Here is a 21,911-nt window from a genome sequence, read left to right as displayed (position 1 = left end):
CATTTCACTGATGATTATCGGGTCGCGTATTTCTTCTACGCTAAAAACGTTTGCTCTCAATTAATTTATGAGTGAAATTTTTATTTATTTATTTTTATATCGCAATGATGGTACATTAACCTTTGAAATACAAAATTGATGGTTGATCTGGTATTTGCTATACTAATACCTTAGAGGTCCAGGAATGTTTGCTTGCAAAAGCCAGGGAGTGTTAACTGAGGTTTTTGTTTGGCAGAATTCATCATACGCAAAAATAAATTCATTCATTTATTTATGATTGTATGACGGTATTTCGGGAAAAAATAAGTATATTTTATATTTTGATTTAGCTTCCAGTGTTACGACATTTGTTATTCCTTCTTTACTCAGTTGAGATTGTTCTTTTTTTATTTTTGTTTTTGAAGTTGTTGGTGCTATTGCTGTATTTATTCTGATTTAGGGTACAGACACTGTTTATCTTTTTTAAATTCACTTAGAATGGAAATCTAGTGGTTTTCCACATAAATTAATTCAGTATAAAATTAGTCCTGTTTTTATGTCTAACCTCTTTTATGTCTGAATGTAAAAATGTGAAAGGAGATCAAACACAATTCACATAAACCTCACATATTTGTCTTGTGTAAAACACATGTGACAAATCATTCTACTGATAAAGAAATAAAATTGAAATAATTGTACTGAAGCCCAGATTTAATGTTAATCTGTGAAGAAACTGATTAATGTTTATTCTACTCCATTTTCAATGTTTACAATAGTACTGTAATGTTATCCGGAATGGAGTACGACACATTTGCTTTTCAATTATTTATTTATTTGTAATAGGTATTCAACAGTCATTTTTGACATAAGTCGACATTATAATGAGTTATCTGAGTCTTGTGACGGCCGTCCGTGATATTCATTTATCCTTGCAATGTTTGAAAGCTCATCGTTTAACGTCAAATAAAAATTTCTTTTCGGTAAATGGCTATTTCAGCAAAACGAAGGATATTTCGTCTCCGTGGATAAGTATTTTATTATAATAAACCGATAATATGTAAGTTTTATACAAAATAGTTGAAGAAAATTGATTTACATATTTGTAAAATTATTGGAGTTAAGTTTTGTGGGCAATTTTGAAAAAAAATTATTCAAAAAATTATGCAGCCGGCTAGTGTTCAACATATTTTACATAGTGTTTGACACACTTGGTCCATAATATACTAAACACTTGTCTTACGTACCACCAGGCTACATACTCTCACCCTCTGTTACCTGCATTATTGTACCTAACTCTCGGCAACATGGCCATGGGTAAACTATTTTTTCTTTCTCTCTGGACACTTTCACATCCACCCTGAAAGGTGGAAACCTCGGCGAAGGGTTCTCGTTAGCGTATGTGATGCACTTCAGCACGGAGCTCTTCAGACCAAGAGGTGAAGAAGGGAGAAGACTTTGCCGTTGGAGTTGTATTTGAAATGTGTTTGCATGTTTGCAGGAGAAGAAATTGCACCGACAAGTTGCGTGTTTTGCAGTTTTTTGTTGTTGTTGTTTCGTGACACCCTGCGGAAGAGTGTGAGGAATTTATTTATGCTCAAGTGATTAAAATGCTGTGTGTTGCTTTCGGAAGCGGTTTGGTGCCGGATTCTTGCATGCGACACACACGTACCTACTGGCCTGGGCTACCGTTTTTGGATGCAGTTTATTATGTTTCTCCCTTCTCACAGGCTGGCCGCGTATGTACGTTTCCCGATTTAGGGGTTATTCGAGACTGTGTTCGCCTACGGTTTCGGTGTGGAGTTCGTTTTATTTGACACGAAATTAATGAGGATTTTAATGGCGTGCAGCGGCGTTTTGATGGTGGCTGACGATATCGAATGGATTGTGTTATTTTGCGTTCATTTTTTATCATTTTCCCTTTTCGTACGTATAGTATTGCTAACTTAGAGGAGCAACAAGCTTGATCTGTAACTTCGTGTGTCCCCCGAAATGGATGACTGAAGAAGGAAAATGTTCACCACAACTCGTGTTCTTGTCATCATCGGAACGAGGAAGGAAAAATACATATATATCCGTCGAGGAAACGAACTTGATAAATGCGTTTTTTTCGCCCTTTACTCGGTACGGTCGAGTTTTATTTCAGTTCACTTTGCTTTTCTGCTCACCGTGAGCTACAGCAAACACGGGCCCAAATTTGACGCGCTCGCTTTTAATTGGGTTAATTTGGTTGAAACATGCAACATCGGTTATGGGGCATAAGGAAGCAAGACAACACACACGCGGTGGGGGCCAAAAGTGAACCGCGCCAAAAAACCCGCCCTTGATTAGCGAGTGGTAAGAGGTAGCGCAATTTACTAACTTATTTCGTACACGCGTGGCACGTTTTAATGGGGCATCGGGTGGAATTTATCCATTTGGGAAAATAGACGACATTAGCTCCGGGGTTCACTGTGAGCGGTGGTAATGCACGTGAAAAACCATTATACGCATATTCGCTTCGTTTTGATGGTTTCGTAAATGGTGCTCCGTTTGTGCGATACAATTTATGAGTGTAGCGTAAGAAAAGCTGTCTTGCTGCTTTGAAGAATTTACGATAGAAATGCTCTTTAGCAGAACGCGTGGGAATAGGAAAAGTAGGTAGGTTTATGAATTTTTACATAGTTTTGAAACATGTTTTATCTCGTTAGTGCTACAGTCTTTGTTTGATGTTAGGTACGCATATCATGCTGTACCTTGAACAAGCTTATTGCAACCCTAATGTGTTTGCTGTAAAAGAAAAGTCTTGAGCAAAATAGTTCTAACCCATTTCTGGATTATTTTTAAATTGCATAAAGTTAGATGTTGAATTTTTTATCTTTCTGAAAGACTTGTTCTAAATAGGAATTGATTCTCAACAAAGTGTTCTCAACTGGCACATCCTTCAAGTCATGACTAGATTTCATATCTGATTCAATAAATTTCACTTTCATTTTAAAAATTTAAAATTAATTAACTTAAAATATTTTTGATTGTATTGACAGCAGATTTTAATACTACAAAACCCGTAAAAAGTGTGATTTTAAAAATTAAAATAAATAAATACCTTATTATGCAGACTGTTAATAATGAATTACTACATAACTGCTGTATTCGTAGCTATATAAACCTTGTTCAAATTCTGTCCTAAGTTATTTATTTTACCATTCAATGCCGTGTGATAGATCGACGTCAGAACCAATACAACGCCACTCTGGTAGGGGTTTGGGGCTACAATCTCAGGACGTTCTGGGATGCCTTGTTTTGGACGCGTAGTTAGTCTTACGTCTGAAAGGAACAATCCAGATAGGATTTGGTGCTTGTTCTGTCGTGAGAAGGCCTTTCGGATTTTCTAATATTTTATCCTCAGATATGGTGATAACCCTCCAGCTTAGCTATATAAATCTGCTGGATAAAAATCTTTTTCGAAGGATATTTTAAATAACAAAACATAAAGATACTTCTAGGCTAACTCCAATGAAGTCCATTGAAAGGTGTCTCCTTGCTCCGCGGACATATAACCAATTTTTCTCAACAAATATTTGATGCCATTAGTTCGTCATCAAGTGAATGAAAACAATCTTTTCAGTGTTCAAAATTTTAAGCCATTTCCCCATTCGTCTAAGCTTTCTGCAAATTGCCATCTGGCGAAGGACTATCACCTCAGCTTTATTGCTAAGCAATTGCTGTGTCGAAGATGGCATTCGAAAAGGATGCGAACAAAACCTCATAATTGTGTGCCAGAGATAGAGTGTGCGTCCTAATCTTTTTCCCCCCTTTTTGGCGTATCCGTGGTGTGGCAGCATTTCGTTTGATGAAAGCCACCGAAAATACAGTTCCGAGTGTGCGAACGGTAATTCGGATGGGTAACGTTGAATGAAAGGATTTAGGTTCTTTTCGGTGGTGGTTGGTAGCTAGCATAACAGCTGCTGCAGGGGATTGCCCCCAAAGCACAGCGTACACTTATTCTTCAAGAACGAAACGAGCGAAACTCGACTCATTCGTGACCGTTCGCTTGCGATGTGGTGCGTTCTGCTGGAAATGGAAAAGTACGCAAATGGGAAATGAAATGCTCCGGGCAAACATAATTTCGGCAGCAGAGCGCAAGCCTTTAAGACAATGGCAAGGTGGGCGGGGGGCAAAAACGACTTATCTGCTGACGTTGGAGGAGTTCGAGTCGTTTCGAAGCCGGCAACTAAAAGGTGGTGGCTCTCGTACGGAAGGAATGATTGTGAGATTGGTTGGCTGGTAAGACGGTCCCACTGCCATCATTCCAGACGCAACCGAATATGTGTACGTAGAGCTTTTAGCCCGAACCCTGGCCCGTGTGCGATGGGAACGCATGTTTGAACACATTTGAAGTCGCTGCCGGCATTTATCCGCTCGCCCAGCCCAGCATCATGGTCGCCGTGTTCTTTTCGGTGCTGTTGTTTCCCTGTTTTGACGTAGCAGTGTGTGCGTTTATTTGGGTTTTTTTCTCCTTTTTGGTCGCCGTTGTTGTTGCTCTGATGTACGGACCATTTTTCGATGGCAAATGAAACAAGAGCACTAGAGCGGGAAACATAGAAATGGAATTCACGTGGGGGCCTGGGGGAGTCATGTGGCATAAGGATATGCGCAGTAGCAAAGAAAATCAAATAAAGAACCCAAAACCGAAACTGAAAGGGCACCCCTCCACACTGTTGTTGTACAGCGTAGACGGAGAAAAAGGATGCAGAGGGTTGAGTTTTAGGGGTAACAAAAGAGGAGCAGTGAAAAGGGAATGGAAAAGGGGGGTGAGGCAGAAGGGAAGGAACGGTGGTTTGGGGAGAAACACGCGGGGGAATAAATGTGCCGAATCCGATTCCGCAGTGCTGGTGTGTGTGTATGTGTGTGCATTTTGTTGAATCAGTATCCTTTCGCAGAGCAAAAGTTGCGAGAGTTGTGAGAATTTTGGGGGATATTGATAAAATGGTGAGCAAAAACGATATTTTACCTAAAGAGAGCGAGAGCGAATTAGTATCCAAAAGTATAGTACATATTTTTTTTGTAGTTGTATTGTGTGCATTTCTATAATAGAGAGAAAAATGAGAAAGAGAGAGAGAGAGAAAGTTGAAAAGTGCACACCACGAAATATAATCGCAATCAGTTGGAATGTCCCATGGAAGGACGTTAAACCGAATCCTTTTTCCAGAAGGAAACAGGCATTGTTCCGGCTTTTCGCTCTTTGTTTTTTTCTTACCCACTCTTTGGGTTTGTGTCGGACAGAGGGACAGAGGATGCATGAAATAAGGACATCCGTCGGTACGGGGTTATCCTTCTCTCTTTACCGTGGCAATTTAGGGAGATTTGCGGTAGTGCTTAAGTTTCGAAACAAAGGCAAAACCCCGGTCCTGAAGAGTTTTGTCCAAATCTCGGGGTGGAAATGATGGAAATAAAAAACGTAGCGTTATTGATCCCCAGTTTTCGTACGTTTGTTGAATTTTTGGATGTGATTAGAGAGCCAAATGGCGCCAACCGTAAAAGGTAATGCGACTCTCGATTGCATAAGTATGTAAAGAATAAAAGCATTTTTGAGCCGTTGAATGCAAATGTTCGTTAAGGCTATTCTATGCGTTTGGTAGACAGTTAGATTAAATGTGAGATCAACTCTCGAAGAGCTATGGAAATATTTATACTTTTGCGGAGAGAGAAATCAAAGCTCCTCTTTCTCTAGGGTAGGAACCACGTGTTTGGCATTCGTATCGATTGATATCGCCCGGTGTATCACGATAGTTGTGACGAAGAAAATGCTTCCCGTAAAGGCTGTACTGTCAAGTGGCAACAACTTCCAGCGGCGAAGCAGGCCACACTTCAGCATCAAAGGGATGATTTCTCTTTGAAGCTTGCCACCAACGTGTCCTCTGCTCTGGAATTGTCTGGATTGGTTTGCACATTTTGTATTGCATCGAGCACCGGCAGAAAGTTCAATGCACTTCACCACGCTGCAGTTTGTGGGGCTTTGTGAGTTCCCTCTAGTGCCTTTGTTCCCTTGGGGGCGGTTTTTTGTTGTTGTATTCGTAAATAAGTCCTGATTCGAATGGTGTTCACACTCTCGGAGGTAATTTGATAGGGAAATAATTGCAGCGAATGTTAAATTGCAAATTCCTTCCGTTGTTGCACTGCTCATCACCGTCAAGTCTGGCATCCGATTTGTGCAATTGGGTGTCACGATCTCGTTCGACATTGCTCACTTTTTGTTCAAGTGCGTGCTGTTCATCCTTATCTCCGGATCGATTTGGTGTCTAATGTCCTTGTCAACAGGGGACGTACGAAGCTGTACGGTGCTTGTACGTCTGCTGGAATGTTCTTGTATGTTAATCCGAAAATAATGACGAAAAGGTTAAATACAACCGTTTGCTTTCTATTCACTAGTACACCCACCAGAACGACATTGAAGGACGTTCGTTGTCACTTGTTTGGTTGTTTGGCAATCGAACTGGCTAAACAAATTGAAAAAGGGGGCTTTTTCATCAACGACCATACCGGTGAAATATTAATTCTCGTTTGTAGTGTTGCTTCTTGCCAATATATCAATTCACTTACTCTACCAGCAAGCTAGATCGTATCCAAGGCCGGAAGATGGACGCGATTGCCTTGGCTTCTGGCGTTCCAATTTTGTGTGGTGTTTCAATAGTCCAGATTACAAGGATGCTATCTTCGGCATTTGAGTTGGCTTCTTCTTGGTTTGAACACTACAGTCACCAGGTTGCCGTTGACAATTTTTCCTCGTTAAATGAAACACTAGAAAATATCTCTTCTCATATTATACCTCCTCCTAACCGCTGGTAAGATGGGAATGGGGTCAGTATTCCACAGGCCGGCATCGAAAAGTCATTGTGGTGTATGTTTCACCTTGGTTTTTGGTTTCGATCTAGAAGTAGAATCGTCTGGTGGTTTTTTATTCTTCGTTACTCCCTTCGACTGAATTTATTCTGCACGGAGTGAAACGCAGTGGAGGGAGCAATGTATGGGAGGGTGTGTATGAATTTATTACTTGAAATGTCGTCCAAATATGCCGATCGTAAATCAAGGTTTACCAACGGGCGGATATAACATAAACACCTTCTACCTTGTTCTTGGCACGTTATTCGTTCGTTGTTTTCTCGTCCGGGTTTTCTTGGAATGTCTCGTTAGGAACGTGTTGTTTCTTGTGCTGTCTATTTATTGTCGGTAGGTTATGCTTGCAAACATCCTTTTTAATACTGATTTCGGTACAATAAAGGATGAACAGTGTGGTGATGAGGATACACTTTGCCTTATTGTCGGTTGTGGGTGGCTTAAATTAAATAACTAAGATGCTTCGGTGGGTTAGTTTGTTTGTGTTGTTTTGGGCCGAGCTGAACGATATGAGCTATGCTGTAATGGAAAATAATATGACAAAAGTATGAGAGTTTTAGGAGAGATTGTTGGAACGTTGTGCATCTTTGTGCAATTGAATTAAATTGCTAAGGTTTCAATACAAATATCTTACACAATGGTCTCTGGTATGTTTCTCTTTACAAATGTTAGCATTAAAATTGAACTTCATCAAAATCAATAAGGAAAAGTTATGTTTGTTCTTAGATTATATTTTTTTTTACTCAAATGCTACCGGCTTGCGGAATCGTCAAAGTCATGAGTGTGAGAGTAGCCTAGTCAGTTTATTTCTCTGAATTTTTTCATTTTTTCTCTTTTGTCATTTTTCATCTTTGTTTTTGTCTGTTTTTTTTCTTACTGTTTGCATATTTTATATCATTATTTTTTCTTTTACGATCATGTCTTTCATTTTGCTTTATATTTTTAGTTATCTTATTTCAAATTTTACACTTTCTATCATAACAATTTTCATTTTGTATTGTATTTTGTGTTTTGTATTTTGCTTTTAACGATCTGTATTTATGTGTGTTCTTTGCCTTTATGTGATTGATGTCATAATGGACGAAATGCATTATACTTTATATTAATCCTTGTAAACGCATCATTGAACTATTGCTGTCATCAAACACTGTAAAAAATAATACTATTATCTTGGAAAATAAACAAAATTGTGCCTTGGGATACTGACTGTTCAAATGATATCTAACGATTGCTAAATGAATTGTTTGTTGGCATTGACTCATTGTTTTATTATTTGTATTACTTATTGTCAAAGGAAATAATAATTAGATTGAGTGATTGAGAACGATCAGTTTACCAGAATAATTTTACAACAAAAAGATGTTTGCTTAACTAGCATGAGCTTGTTAGGCATTAAAATTTTCTCTTAAAAGAAACCACCAGGGAAGTGTTTATTTGTTTAACGTTTATAGCCATAACAAAACTTGTAAATAAATAAATACTCACCACACCGGCACACTGTATTGCCATAGGTCCTGTTTAGACTATGAATGTTCGCTCTGCTTTGTACGTTTTTGCCTTTCTTCTATTGCTCGTTTAAACTAACCGATATCATTTTACTTCCTTCTTTTTGCAGCTCATCATTATCGTCGTATTCATCGAATCGAAAGTTGGGGAACGTTTGTGAGTTTTAAATCCGGTTGGGATTTGTTATTGCTATGTTGGAACCAGCTCTAAATAAAGCAAAATAGATCGCCCTTTACTTCGGGGGTATCAAGGACGCATGCTCCTGTATCTATTATTTATGACGAAAACGCAAACAATACGTCGGCCCGATGTTGTTGGACCCTGTCGGGGATCGCTACTTCGTGAGGAATTAATGTAAACAAATAAATAACTTACGAGATCGGCGGTGAAGCGTCGGGTGCCCTTTTGCAAAGTGAACATAGTGAACGTCTATCGATTTGTTCATCGATATTTCGGAGACATTAAAAAAAATAAATGGAGGCAAACCTTTAGTTTGGCACTGGTTGGCGGAAGACAAATTGTGAAGAAGAAAATTTAGTTTAGTAATTCCCAAATTCGGAGTGTAATTTATCTTAACCGGGTGTGTGTTAATTTAATTTTCTTTTAGGTATCACGTGGCATTTTTTTGTGGTGTGCGTTTTTTTTTGGTAAGCGAATTCTGCACTCCTGTGCGTTGTGAAGGGTTATTGCTGTTTCTTACGGCAGTGAAGTGCGTTGAAATGTGGTTAAAAGCAGTGCTCAAGTGTTCCGGAGCTGTATGGATCGATCAAGTCTTCTTGCTGCACCGTCACGGGTCTTGGTGAGTTGGTCGAAGCAGGCGTCAAGTGTGTGCAAAACTAGTGTGTGTTTTGGGTGGGTGAAAATTTCAATCGTGCCACATTCCACTGTAGAAGAGGAATAGAAAAAAAGGGTGTAGTTTTATTTTCTGCTGCAAGCTAGAAAAATCTTTGTTGAGTTCAGATTTTACCCCACCGCGGGGGGAGTGAATGTGCAGTGAAAGAGGGAAATAAATTGTGTGTTTGAAGTGTCGCAAAGGTGGCAAAGGTGTGATATATACGAATAGAGCGAAGGAAGTAATAGCAGCAGCAGCAGCAGCAGCAAGATGTCAGCCGAATCGATACGATCGTCCTCACACGGACGTTCGGACGCACTTGTTTCCCGTGGAGGCTTGCTGCTGGTCGGCTACCTCCTGGCGGCGGTATTCGTCGTCGGTAACCTATGTGCCTGGCAGGAAAACGTTCGACCCAAGCTCTACGTCACGCTAGGTAAGTTCGCATGCACTAAATTCGCCAACATTCGGTGGAACAATCGAAACATCATGACTTCTTTAAACCATCATCATTACGCTCGACAACGCTATTGCTCAGTCTCAATATCCGGCCGAGTGCCATTAAACTTTATTGCCTGCTCTATCTCTGGTGGATCGTAGCTGCGTCTTTTATTTAACAGCAGCAATAAGACGAAACAGATTTGAAAAACAGATGTCTAATTTTAGGTTCGTACTAACTAGACGAACCGTTAGACATGTTTTATTGATGTGATCTTGGAATTATGATGTTCCAGTGCAATTTTAGAGAAAGTTGGGCTGTATAGTTTATAGTTTAATTTTAAATATTTTTTTTTTGAAATTCGAACTAAAATTGTTAGACAACTTAATTTCAATTTTTAATCACACTAACTATACTTTCATTGCTTTTTCTTGCTTTTAGTTTTGCTTGTAATTTCTTGGAGGGTTAATTGTCTAGAATCTTGAGTATCACGAAATTACATTTCGTTGTAGATACGAAAATTTGTTTCTATAATAAACGCAGACTTGCGTTAATGTAAATTTAGGCAAAGTTTCATTAGCGATCCAGCAGCAAGTTCATGTAAGTTCATGGAGGTATGTGATCTTGCACATATGTTTCAGTGCTTTGGGAACGCTTCTGCCACCGTTGGGTGCCGTCTGTGCAAACAACATATGGAAAGCGTAATTATTTTTATGTCCACAGACACACACATACACACACTCGTCGCTCGGCGCGAACGGAAATGGGTTCTGCAGTGTGGAAAAAGTGTGTGACTCGGGACCTGGGCATGTGGTGGTATGAAGTGGACGAAACTTTAAATAGATCGGACGCAAACGGATGATGAATGAAGCGCAAGGGGGATATTTGGTGGCCAATGTGGACCCGTGGCATGTCCGCCGCATCGTCTGCACCGATGAGAGATAGAGCATAAAATTAAACTCTGTAAAACTTGCGCGGGTGCCTGTGTGTGCCGTCTTCTCGCCCGGTGCTACTCTGTCTGTAGAGGACACTTCTCCACGGCCATGGCCGTTGTCGTCTGTGCCGGGTACCTACCACTTCTTAGCTGTTTGTTTTCGTATGGCAAAAGGTGCATGGGAGTCGGTACGGTGCGGTGGCACATTCGTGTGTATCTCGTTCTCTCTTTCTTGAGAAGGGCAAATGTAAACAACAATGAGACAGCACTTGTAACATGTAACATATTGCCGCTTATTAAAACCGTTTTCGGGCCGTCCCTGGGTCTGGGGGAGTTGGTGTATAACTGTCGCAAACATTTGCCGGGCCTTCGAATTAAAGAAAGAGAAATAAAACCGGCCATGGATGGGTGGAATAGAAGGAAAATGAAATGAAGGGAAGCAGCAGGGGCTGCAGCAGCCACCGGCAGTGAAAACTGACATGCACATCTTTGCTTTTGGGAGATGGTTTTTATTTTCTTTTTTTTCTTGATTTGGGAACCTGAAGACATAATCGTTTCTTTGTATGCACGATGCATTTTCAAACAAAGTGCTACATGACATATGCCATTGGGTGTGTGCATGATGAAAATGGCCACTTTCGTCGCATTGCTTGCGGACATATGGTTGTGGGTTGGTTGAATGAGAATTGTATAATTTGTTTTCGTTTTTAGTTTGATTGAAATTATTGAATTACTTATTTGATATTTTAATATCAGCTAGCTGTCAGTGGGAAACAATGCACAGTATTGTTTAATGCATTTTTCCCATTTTAAATATTTTCAATCAATTCCGATAAAGAATATAAGATACCATACAAGATTTCAACTATAAGCTGTATCATTTGCCTTTTTTTAAATTTCAAATTTATGATTTGTGCTCTTTTTGTTGATTTTTTTTATAAACTACATCAAATTACTGTCAGAATACGAATCTTTTTTTCTTATTATATATTATGAAGCTTTCAAAACGAAATCGTAGACATAAAGATCAAACTTAAATAAAAGCCATATATGTGCGCTAATCTTATCCGATGAATTATACTGACAGTCGTGTAACGACGACACGGACACGACTTCTTGGGTGACTCTTTCGAACGCGATCTGGGAAAGGGCGTGGTGTTAAGTCGATGTAATAAATTGAAGCTTATATCGCTCAATCCTAAGCGCGCTAGTGTTTTTGTCTTTCTTAATATAGTAAGACAACTGCTAGGTTATCGCTGTGGCACGGGTTATTACCAACTAGTCAAACGAGCTCATTTGCACTTTAATGTTACACTTTTTTTTATCTTAGACACATCTTGCAGAAGCGAAATGAAATAGATCCGAGCGTAGGTTAGAAAGGTTGAGGATTTTTGTGTGATGAATATTTGATTCATATCCGGTTCTCTGAGTTGGTGTTGTTTTGCCGTATATATCTTGTTGGAACTTACGGCTAGGCCATGTCGGCGATATCATGATTTACTAGACTTATTTTTATCTTGTAGTTGGTAACTTGCCCTTCTTCGCAAAAGCCTGGTTCGACATGAGATTCGATCTTCAATCTGCGGCTTATTAGCCCAAACTTGTGAGACACGAGGCCTATCGCTCAGACGAAGAAAGATCTATCTTATGTTTTTCTTTAAATATAAATCTTCGATATAAACTTCTCAAGAATTTATTGGATAAGATATCGTAGCTGCTTTAAGTGAGTGTAATTTCGTATTATAAATTCATTAGGAAAAGTAAACAAAAAGGCTCTTGTGTAAAGCAAGTAATCCCTACATAAAATACCTTTTTATGTGGTCTACTCAACTTGTTTCTTATCTGCGCTCGCAACGTCCATTTCGCTTATTATTGCTGTACAGCGACCATTGAGTGACACTACACGGACGAGATGTATTGCCTGACTTTGCATCGTAAACCATAAAACCAACATAACCTCAATTTGTCGCGACGGTACTCCCGGCACTTCAGCTGGGACATTTCATGATCCACGCTGCTGCTGCTGCTGCTCAAAACTGTCATCAAATTCGAATGCGTCGGCAGGGTCGTGTGCGCTGCTGTCAGTAACTCAGTTAGGTCGGTTAGAGTATTCCTCAAGGATTGGAACACCACTAACAACACCACCGATCCTTGGTGTCGAACGCAAAGCCCGGACGAGGCACGGGAAGGGACGAGCTTAACTGGACAAGCAATAAATTAATTTTGGTATTTCTCATTAACGCTATCAGCATGTAATCAGAGCACATTAAGCAAACAATTTTATTTAGCTTCCTGCCTCGCTCGATGCTCACCGGCACAGCAAACAACTTTAATGTGGCCTTATGCAAACCCAACCCTCCATTGAATGGGGTGGCGCAAGGTTTTTAGTACGTTTCGCCAAAAGCCAATCTCAACCCAAAGGTGGGTGTTGTTCGAAAGGCGTAATAGGGATTTTTCGGATTGTGCCCTTGTATGTAGCGTGTGGTACGATACAGTTCCAGGGTTTTTTAGGTCCCTGGTTCGGGACTTTTACGATGCGTTTAACATTTTTTGGCGTGTTTAATTTTAATTCATACACTCGGGAGGCCTATCTGAAGCTAGATAACGCTTGCTGGTTTCGACTTTCTTGGCCCATTTCTTTTTCTGTCGGGTGATAAAGAAAAATTCCACTACGGCCCATGTGTCCACGGCAGCAGAAGAAAAGCTTTGAAACTGCTCAGCTGCGTTTTGTTTTGTGTGTGTGCGCCTGCTGGGTTATCAGTGACATTTTCTTTGTGGTGTACAAGTGGAGTGGAAGGCACAGGAAGTAAAGGTGGCAGTAAAGCAAACCACTTTCCACGCACCAGAAGCCGTAAGGAACGACGGGAACGGTGCTTCGTTTCACCACAAATCTCTCGAAGTATTTCAAGTCGTGCGTAGGCTGCTGCTGCTGCTTGCTGCCAGCCGTCTCACGTCGGTGACGTGCGGGTATTTTACGATCCACGCGAAGAAGGTACGGTCTGTGTGGCTGAGGAACCGCATTACTTCTAGGCTTTCGTTTGCTGACGTGTGGCTTTTTTATGCCTTCACGGTTCAGAGAGGTTTAGTGCTTTGTGTATCGTGTGCTCGGGAAAGGAGGAGCCATCTTGTGATAATTTTCTCGGTTTTATTGCATTGTGTTTTCTTGGTGGCATGGAGGAAGAAGCTATTGCTGCTCTTCGGCATGGGGTACTTTTTCGTGGGTCATTTTTTTGCTGTTGGTTGGTTGCTTGGTGCTTTTCACAAAGCATACGACGCACTGTACCGTTGTGTGGTAAGGATTTGTTGCTCCAGAAATTGTACTTTATTTCGTGTAAGCTTTCACTCTCGACGCCAAATGCTGAACACAGTGATGGGGGGGGAAATGTTTCAATTTCTCAGACATGGAGTCGTTTATTAGAAACTCACTTTTTCCATCTTATTGCGGGTCCTTGTCGCTGTTTTATCACGGTGCGTTCGTTCGGTGTGGGAGGAAAGCATATTGTCTTCGGTGTGTGTAAGCCGTAAACGGTAATATTTTAGACATTTTTTTCTGGCGATGCGCTTTTTTGCCATCGGAAAAGCAGTAGCGATGGTTTGTTCATTTACTTTTTCCTGCAATTATTTTGTTGCGAAGTCTTATTTGGTGAAAAATTGAAGCTCCATCGGATGGATAATGGGAGTTTGCCAGCTTTAAGAATTCATTTCCATTTCACCAGGGGTGAGTAATGGAATTGGGGGGATACTCTTGAAAACTACCAATTCTCGGTCTCGGTATGTTTGGGGGCTGTTGTTTTCAATGCCGGTTCCGACCAACAGAAAGTTGGACGGGGCGTGAAATTATTTACGTTCGCACAAAGACCAAAGTCGTGAAGAACGTTACCTGCAGGGGCCATTTTACTGGTAGGAAACAGGTGAATCAGGTGCTTTTTCTACCATGTTGAAGCTTGCCGCTCCCGGCATGATGTGAAAAAGGATATGCCGATGCGAGTGTTTGTAAAATGAGCACAGACCTGTAACGCCACTCGTTAAGTAGCGTGGGGAATGTTGTGCGTATGTACGGTGAGCTTTTGCACAAGGGGACAATGGTCAGGGGTTTTTGGGAGACGAATGGGGGGAAACAATTTTGGGAAATTGTTTCTTCGAATTGTTGTGCACATTTTCGGTGCGTTGTACATTGATCCCGGTGGTGGTGATTCGTTGTGGATGTTTAGTGTGTTTTGTTGGAAGGGGATAGCAAAGCAGTAAGGAATCTAGAACATTTAGATACACTTGTTGTAACTGAACACTTGGCAGTATTTTCGAGAAAAAAAAGAAGCACCATTAGCGTTTTACAAGCATTTGAAGTTGAATTCTTTATACTTATGGAAGGTGCTCGAACAAAATGGTATAATCTTTAGCGGGAAAACTACTTCTGATGTGTTGCACTGGAATTGAGAGCTAATTCGGTTCTTTCCGACGGTCTAATGCGGTGAAATTGTTTACAAAGTAATGTCAAATTTTTTTTTATTTTCAAACAATATTTCCAATATTGGTGAATAAATTCAACAATTTTTTTTTATTACAACAATTCTATGTTACATGTTTAAATAATTGGTCTACACTGAGGAACTGAAGAGATCTAATTCTAAGTCACCTTGTATACATTTCTGTAACAGTTGACATTAGATCTGAACTTTAATTTATGTTAAATCCTGCTGTGGAAGAAAACTAGGCTTTGTTAGCTGGGATCTAAATTTATTATCACAACAAATTTTTCACTTCTTTTTTTGGTGTTCTAATTGCTTCTGCCTTCTACTATATAACCTGTATAACTTCCTTATTAGGGCATATTTTGTCGCGCGTTACGATGAGTGATGGGAACTCCGGAGTGGATTCATGAATCCACTTCGACTTCGACGTATAAAAACCGGAGTATACTCCGAAGGAATTACTAAGAATTATTCCGGAATTGGTACCGGAATACTCCAAAGTTAACTTCAGTGCTGCGTTCAAAGTTAACTACGGTGTATTCTCTGATTTTAACTCCGAATTCAAGTTCGGTTAGTGGCCAGGCGCAGTTGATTGAACTGATTCCCAGAACCCCTTCCCCGTCCCTCCGATCGTTACTCGAGTTACTCCGGACCACACTCCGGAATGTATGATATGCTCCGACCATAGGCATACGAGCGTTGCACGTTGACTTATCATGCCGAACCCTGCAATGGAGAAATTTGCGCGCTCTCTCTTCGGTGCGATGTTTATCCTTATCGCTGATCGATAAGATCACCTTTCATATGTTTTTCTTTCCTATCAGACACTTCGATGTCGTGTCAACCCCTGGAATGAGAGTCTGTCATTTACAATATTCGCTTTCTTTCTGTATGTTTATACATCCAAGATGTATTCATGTCTCTTTCCTTTGGCTACCACAGATCTGTCCCTGTTGCTAAAGCAGACATGTCAAACGTACGGTTCGGATTCGGCCACTTAATTCTTAAGTAAAATGCGCTTGAATCCCTCTTGAAGTTGTTGAGTTTTATTTCCAATTGTTGAGTTTTATTTCCTTCGGACTTCTTCACGACTTTGCGCGCTAACAGGAAGGTTAAGATATCAATTTTGAGAACCGAAATCGACGCAGCTTGAATGTTTGATTCTGTTCTACCCCTCCAAAGCCCATGTTCCATGGGCTTCTTGATTTGGATTTTAAAATCCAAACACTGTACAGAAACACAATAGCCGAGAGAATTTCGGGACTTACTGCTGATCTGGACAATCAACTGAAGGAAAAAATGAAAAATTTAAGCAGCTTCAATTGCAATTCAACTATGTAATCAGGTAGGTTTTACAACGTAGAAGTGATATTTTTAAAGTTGGCCCTAAAAATCATTTTTATTTGCGAACCGGGCCGCAAGCCAAAATGAGTTTGACATCTCTGATTTAAAGTTAATACAGTTGCCTAAATCTTGGAATACCCATTGAAATCTGCTGTGGTACCTACATGATCTTCATTCGTACAGATTGGTTGTTTCAGCGCGAACATATGTAATTCTTTTTAGGCGTAGTAAAATATATAAAAAATGGGTCGTTAGATTATGTTATGAATTATAATGCTATAATGAATGATAATGGACCAGAAGATGAACAAAATAAATTGCCAATAGAGTAAACAGTTGGATACTGAAACCCCATTCGGAAAAGTCATACTACTTTTTCTTATTCCTATTTATGATTTGATTATTGAAAATCACAATTAGCAATTAAAATAATGATAGAAAATCACAGTAATGTGAAGCACACGCATCACCTTTAGCCGGCTGTTTAAACTTTCGTTCCGATTTAAATAGCCAAATGGGATAGATGGCTAATGATTTCACACCACCACTATCATGCGTCCATTGTTGAATGAATTATGCACAACAAAAAACAAAGTTCGTTCTCAATGTTCCTCAACGTTCGAGGTATCGGCTGAGGTGTTTTATTCTTCCCTTTAATTACCGTGCACCGAGAGTTTTATGCACGACAAATTAAATCTACCTCGGACAGAGACGAACGGTGAAATGCATTCGATGATTGTAGCTGTTCCTCCGTTCAACGCGAATAATGGTTTCATTTGGGTCCGGTGGGGAGGGTTTAGTTGGCAGGTTTGGCGTGCACTTCAAAAAGTTCCTTCGCCGACTTGGCAAGGTGAAAACTAATGGCAAACAAAACGAAAACCCGCACCCATGCCACAGAGACCAGTCTGCGGGTGTGTCGGGGTGTCGGTGTACAGTTCAGTAAATTAATTGTTTCATTAAAATGTTACGCCCGATTTAATCGGACGCTGGTTTTACGCGCGTTACGCTATTGTGATCGCATCGGTTTTGTTCTGATGGCTGGGTGGTGGGTGTTTGGACATAAAAAGTTATGTTGGTTGATTCTGAACAGGATATTTCCACGTCCCTCACCGTACGTAACACGGGACGTGTTTCGTGTTTGGTATGTTTTGAAACTCCTTTTTTTTGTTTAGTTTTGTTCCCGCGCATAGTTTATGACATGTTTGTTATGTAGTTAATAAATATGCTCTGCTCCTGGTTACACATGGTCGTTGTTTCTGCAATAACGTTGTTTGATTTGATTTCATTTTGTGCAAATTTATTAAAACTGTTCTATTGCTTTGCTTGTTTCGACCCTTTTGTTACATGATTCTGAATGTTGGATAGAAGCCATGAACAGTTTAAGGTTTTTATTTCATTTTATTGCTATTATGCAATACTTTTAGTGAATTTTAATTACGCATTCAACTACTCTTAACCTCTTTGTCTATGTGTGTACTAATTTTAATCAAAAAGTTGTTAAATTTGACTGATTTTTTTCTCTCAATTTTCATTCTTCCCTACATTCCCCCATAATTGCAGGAGGGCTTTCGTGTACGAGATAATTTTGATGTGTCCTGTTGTGTGTACGCTTAACGTGTGCAGCACCACATGGATGCATCTGGGTGGTTATGTACTGCTTTTCATGTTAAACGATGTGCATACTTAGCTAAAAACCTCATCTCCCTCAACTTGAGAATGCAATACAGTTGAGAAATACATAGAGAGAGATGGAGAGAGTGTAAGAACACATTTCTCACACACGAAGCATAGCAAGTGAAAAATTCACTATCGCTTTTTCACACACCCTTCTGGCAAGGTGGAAGGTTTAAGGGGAACGTTTTGATTTGCAAAATTCCTACTTCGATATTGGAATTGCAAGGTTTTTTGCTGCTACAGCTTGCTAGACTTACCGGTGGGAAGACGATTAGATGTACGTTTCCAAATGTGCTATCCCAAAAAAAAACGAAAAAGACCTTTCGTCTAGTGCACAGCTAACCGTCCAGAGTGGGAAGTAGAACTGAAATAAAGAATGTATAGCTAGCAAGAGTTTAAGTGGGAAACAGTGCCACAAAAAGATCGTCATAAATATGCATGGCTACGATGTGGAGGATGAGGTGCCTGTGTTCGGTTGGGGGTGATAGTTCCATGTGCACTGGTGCATAAACAAATGCATACTTTATGCCGTCGATTGAAGAAAACGGATGTGCTCCTTCGGCACTATCTTCCGTTAGGAGGTGAAAACTGGAAAATGGAAATGTGTTGCCAGAAATATGCTAACTATGAGGTATAGTACTCACGCTATTCAATTCCGTTTCCCTAGTTTGTGGGATGTTTCATTCCCAATTTTCAACCTTCCAGTGCCCGTGTACACACATCGTAGCGATCGTGATTTAATTCGTGTGAAAGCTACCGTTGTCGTCCCCGATTGCCTAATATCTTGTTGTGCGCAGCATGAAAATTGTCGAATGTTCTTTAGCTTTACTGACTGAGCTGTGACGTGCGTTTTCCGAAATGTCAAATAAATGTCTCTCTCGCGCCGGTCTCATCCGCGAATGATTGTTTATCGCACAAACATTTTCTTCGCGCTCGAGTTGGAGGGGTGCGTGATACACGTAGGGAAAAGTGATTAAAATTAATCTTCTCAATGTGGTCTGTGCATAATTTGCTTTATGTGAGTTTATGTGGCTGGTAGAGGTTGAGAAGAAAATGAATGGTGTTCAAAGCCATACCAAGTGTTGGGGTTTATCGTGTCGAATAAAAAATGATATTTTTGATAAGTTTTTTTTTATTAAACAATTTTTCAAAATAAAATCGATGTAAAGTTATTTGTTTTGTTTTTTCTATCAAAACTTTAAATCAAAAATAAAATTTAATTTCAAACAAAGATTGCGCAATATAGATTGTTTTGAAAACATTAAAGGAAAACTTTCATCTTTTTGAAACTTTTGTCGTTGTTTATGTTCCGATCGCTACAAATTTCCTTGCTACAAACTCAGCACAACAAAACAAGAATAAAATAAAGCCTTGAGGGTGTTTTTTTGTCTTGTTTTTTGGGGGGAGAGAAGTGTTATGGTGCTACCGTTAAAACTTGATATTCTTTTGCCTTCCCCTTTTTCCTCTCTTTCGGCTGATAACTTGTCTTTCCTTCGACAGAAATTGGAATCAATTATTCGTCGAACTTTTTGAAAAGCCGATTTATATCTATGTAGGTCCCCGAGATGGAAAGTGTCTGGCGCGATAAGAACACATCTACACCGTGGGGATTTTTCACGATACATTTCACTGCGATATTTCTCGCAAACGTGAGCTAAAGGTGCCTTTGTGTGTGTGTGTGTGCGTCTGTGGAGAGTTCCTTGGGGAAGGATAACGTTTATCTGTGAACCGTCGGTTGGACAAATTTATTCGCTCCGGAGGTGTTTCCTTTCCCCTTTCCGATATCCTCCGACCAAGATTTGGTTGAAGCAGCAGCAAGTTTTGCTACTGCCAAAGGAAAGTATAACCTTGCTTCCGTTACGAAACGATAAAAGTATCGAAATTAACACCATTATTGTGGGTGTTAGCGCTAGGAAAATTACCCATGGGAACATTAATTCTCGCTTATAGCAATATTTCATTCTATACCGGGCGTCACGCGTTTCGGGCGCATCGTTTCCGTCCGGCATTTGCTGCTAGGAAGAAACTGGGCTTGTTTTACTTCAATTTCTTTTCCTGTCGGTTGCTTTTGTTTATCAATACCTTGGCTGTGTATCTTCCTTAATGATTGGTTTCAGAAAAGTTTGTCTTTTGTGTGATGTTTCTCCCGCCCTGTTAGTCCTGTTTGCTTGACACTCTGTCCTTAGAAATATAAGGTGCGGGAAAAGCTGTATGATTATTATTGTTGATTTTGTTGTTGCTTTTATTCAAACAAGATCAATACAGCAAACCCCGCAAAGCAGCAGAATTGTTGTGTAAACCCAGGGCAAGATCGTTTCGAAGCGCTCAAATTCTTCGTTCGAGTCACAAAGTGATGGTTTTCCGTTGTTTGCATTTGCTAGACAGAAAGGACAGTAAAAATAACAAGCTTTTTCCCGTTCACTTTCTGCAAGCATAAAATCTGAACGCGCGTTTTTATAGTGTATGTATATCTTTCAATAATTGTACCCGGTAGCGGACGGAAACAATCGCTTCCGGGTCAGGGAGGAAACAGCCAGAAAATCGGTTCTCGGTTTTTGCTTGCTCAAGGGCGACCAAACGGACACAATAGACAAGCTTATCATTCCGGCTGTTTTATGGTAACTTCCGTCCGATAAACGCGTTCCGCGTTGGGTGTTTCGATGGCTTTGGTTGGTTCGTTCGTTTGTTATTTATTATTATTAGAATATCTGTCAGTGGTAATGGGAAAGGTACACCGTACTCTGTAAGGGTAAAGCGAAGGCAGTGTGTAAACGTATGAAATATATAAATTATTCTCGTTTCGTGTTGAATTCTATTTGATGGTAGCATCAAACGCATGTCGTTTTATTTCGGTCTAGGTCGAGATGCTTAGCTTTTATGATGATGTTCGAGGAATACGGTTTGTGTGTGCGTGTAGCAAAGGTAGCTTAACAGCCTGTACGATAGGGCTATATCAAGCGTAAGTAAAAAGGGTATTATTGGAATTGGAATCATTGAACGAATGCTTTAAATTTTATAACCAATTTTGATAGTAATTCTTGATTTATTCAAAGAAATGATTGAATATAAAATTGGTTGTTATAAATGTGCTATCAATTAGAATATATTATTCAAAAGAGGTGGTTTTCTTCTACTTTTTATGCGATTCATATAATAAGTGAAATTTAAATATGAGAACGGAATTTATTCTTATATAAAATTATTTCGTAATCATTATGTAATTTTTTTTAAATTCAACACTTAAGAGTAATAAACAAATTTCAAACATAAATCATACATTATATAGGTAGAGAAACCTTGACAAATTAGACATGTTTAAAAAAAAGGTTCAAGTTGTGTTATCTGTTATTGAAACGGCGTAGTTTAAACGATATTATGTGTTTTCAAGTCTGACAATGATGTTTATATTGAATTCTGTATTGTTTTTGTTATTCTAAAGCTTGTTCTTTGAGCTGGTAAACCCGGTAGTTACAGTCGAAAACGGAAATTTAAAATATTTTCCACATGTTCAAATCATTTAAATTAGTGATGTGTAATCCGGAGTCGAATCGTGGATCCACTCCGACTCCGCGTATGAAAACTTGATTCCGACTCCGGCTAAAAATCCAAATTGGCTCCGGCGAGTCCGATCCGATCCGATCCGATTTAAATATAAGTTTTGGAACATAAAATACATTTATATCAGGTGTAACCAGTTAAAATATATACTACTTAATGCCGTAAGTTTAACAGCATTGAAAAATGGCAAGAAAAGAATTCGAAAAGAAATCAAGTTAATCAAATTGAGCTTTTTAAAAACTAAAGAAAATGATTATGCTTTTAATTAAATTGATATTGCCTGCACAATAAAACTGTCTTGCTTTC

General features: G+C 39.6%; 1 protein-coding gene across 9 annotated transcripts in view; it reads left to right on the top strand.

Annotated features, from left to right (window-relative positions):
- LOC125762290 (semaphorin-1A-like) overlaps positions 1–21,911 on the top strand; it is a 161,968-nt gene that overhangs the window by 18,204 nt on the left and 121,853 nt on the right. For 3 of the 9 annotated variants that reach the window (XM_049424206.1, XM_049424210.1, XM_049424209.1), the window contains exons 2-3: positions 8,468–8,514; positions 8,966–9,623. In XM_049424206.1, the coding sequence (XP_049280163.1) occupies positions 9,461–9,623 (163 nt within the window). In that variant the 5' untranslated portion in view covers positions 8,468–8,514; positions 8,966–9,460. Of the gene's footprint in view, positions 1–8,467; positions 9,624–21,911 lie in introns of those variants that run through there. The other 6 variants (XM_049424205.1, XM_049424207.1, XM_049424212.1 and 3 more) reach the window with 3 other exon arrangements.

This window comes from Anopheles funestus, chromosome 2RL, assembly GCF_943734845.2.
Source record: "Anopheles funestus chromosome 2RL, idAnoFuneDA-416_04, whole genome shotgun sequence".
Taxonomy (NCBI): domain Eukaryota; kingdom Metazoa; phylum Arthropoda; class Insecta; order Diptera; family Culicidae; genus Anopheles; species Anopheles funestus.
Note: the sequence above shows the minus strand (reverse complement) of the source record. Positions and strands in the feature narration are given on the sequence as shown.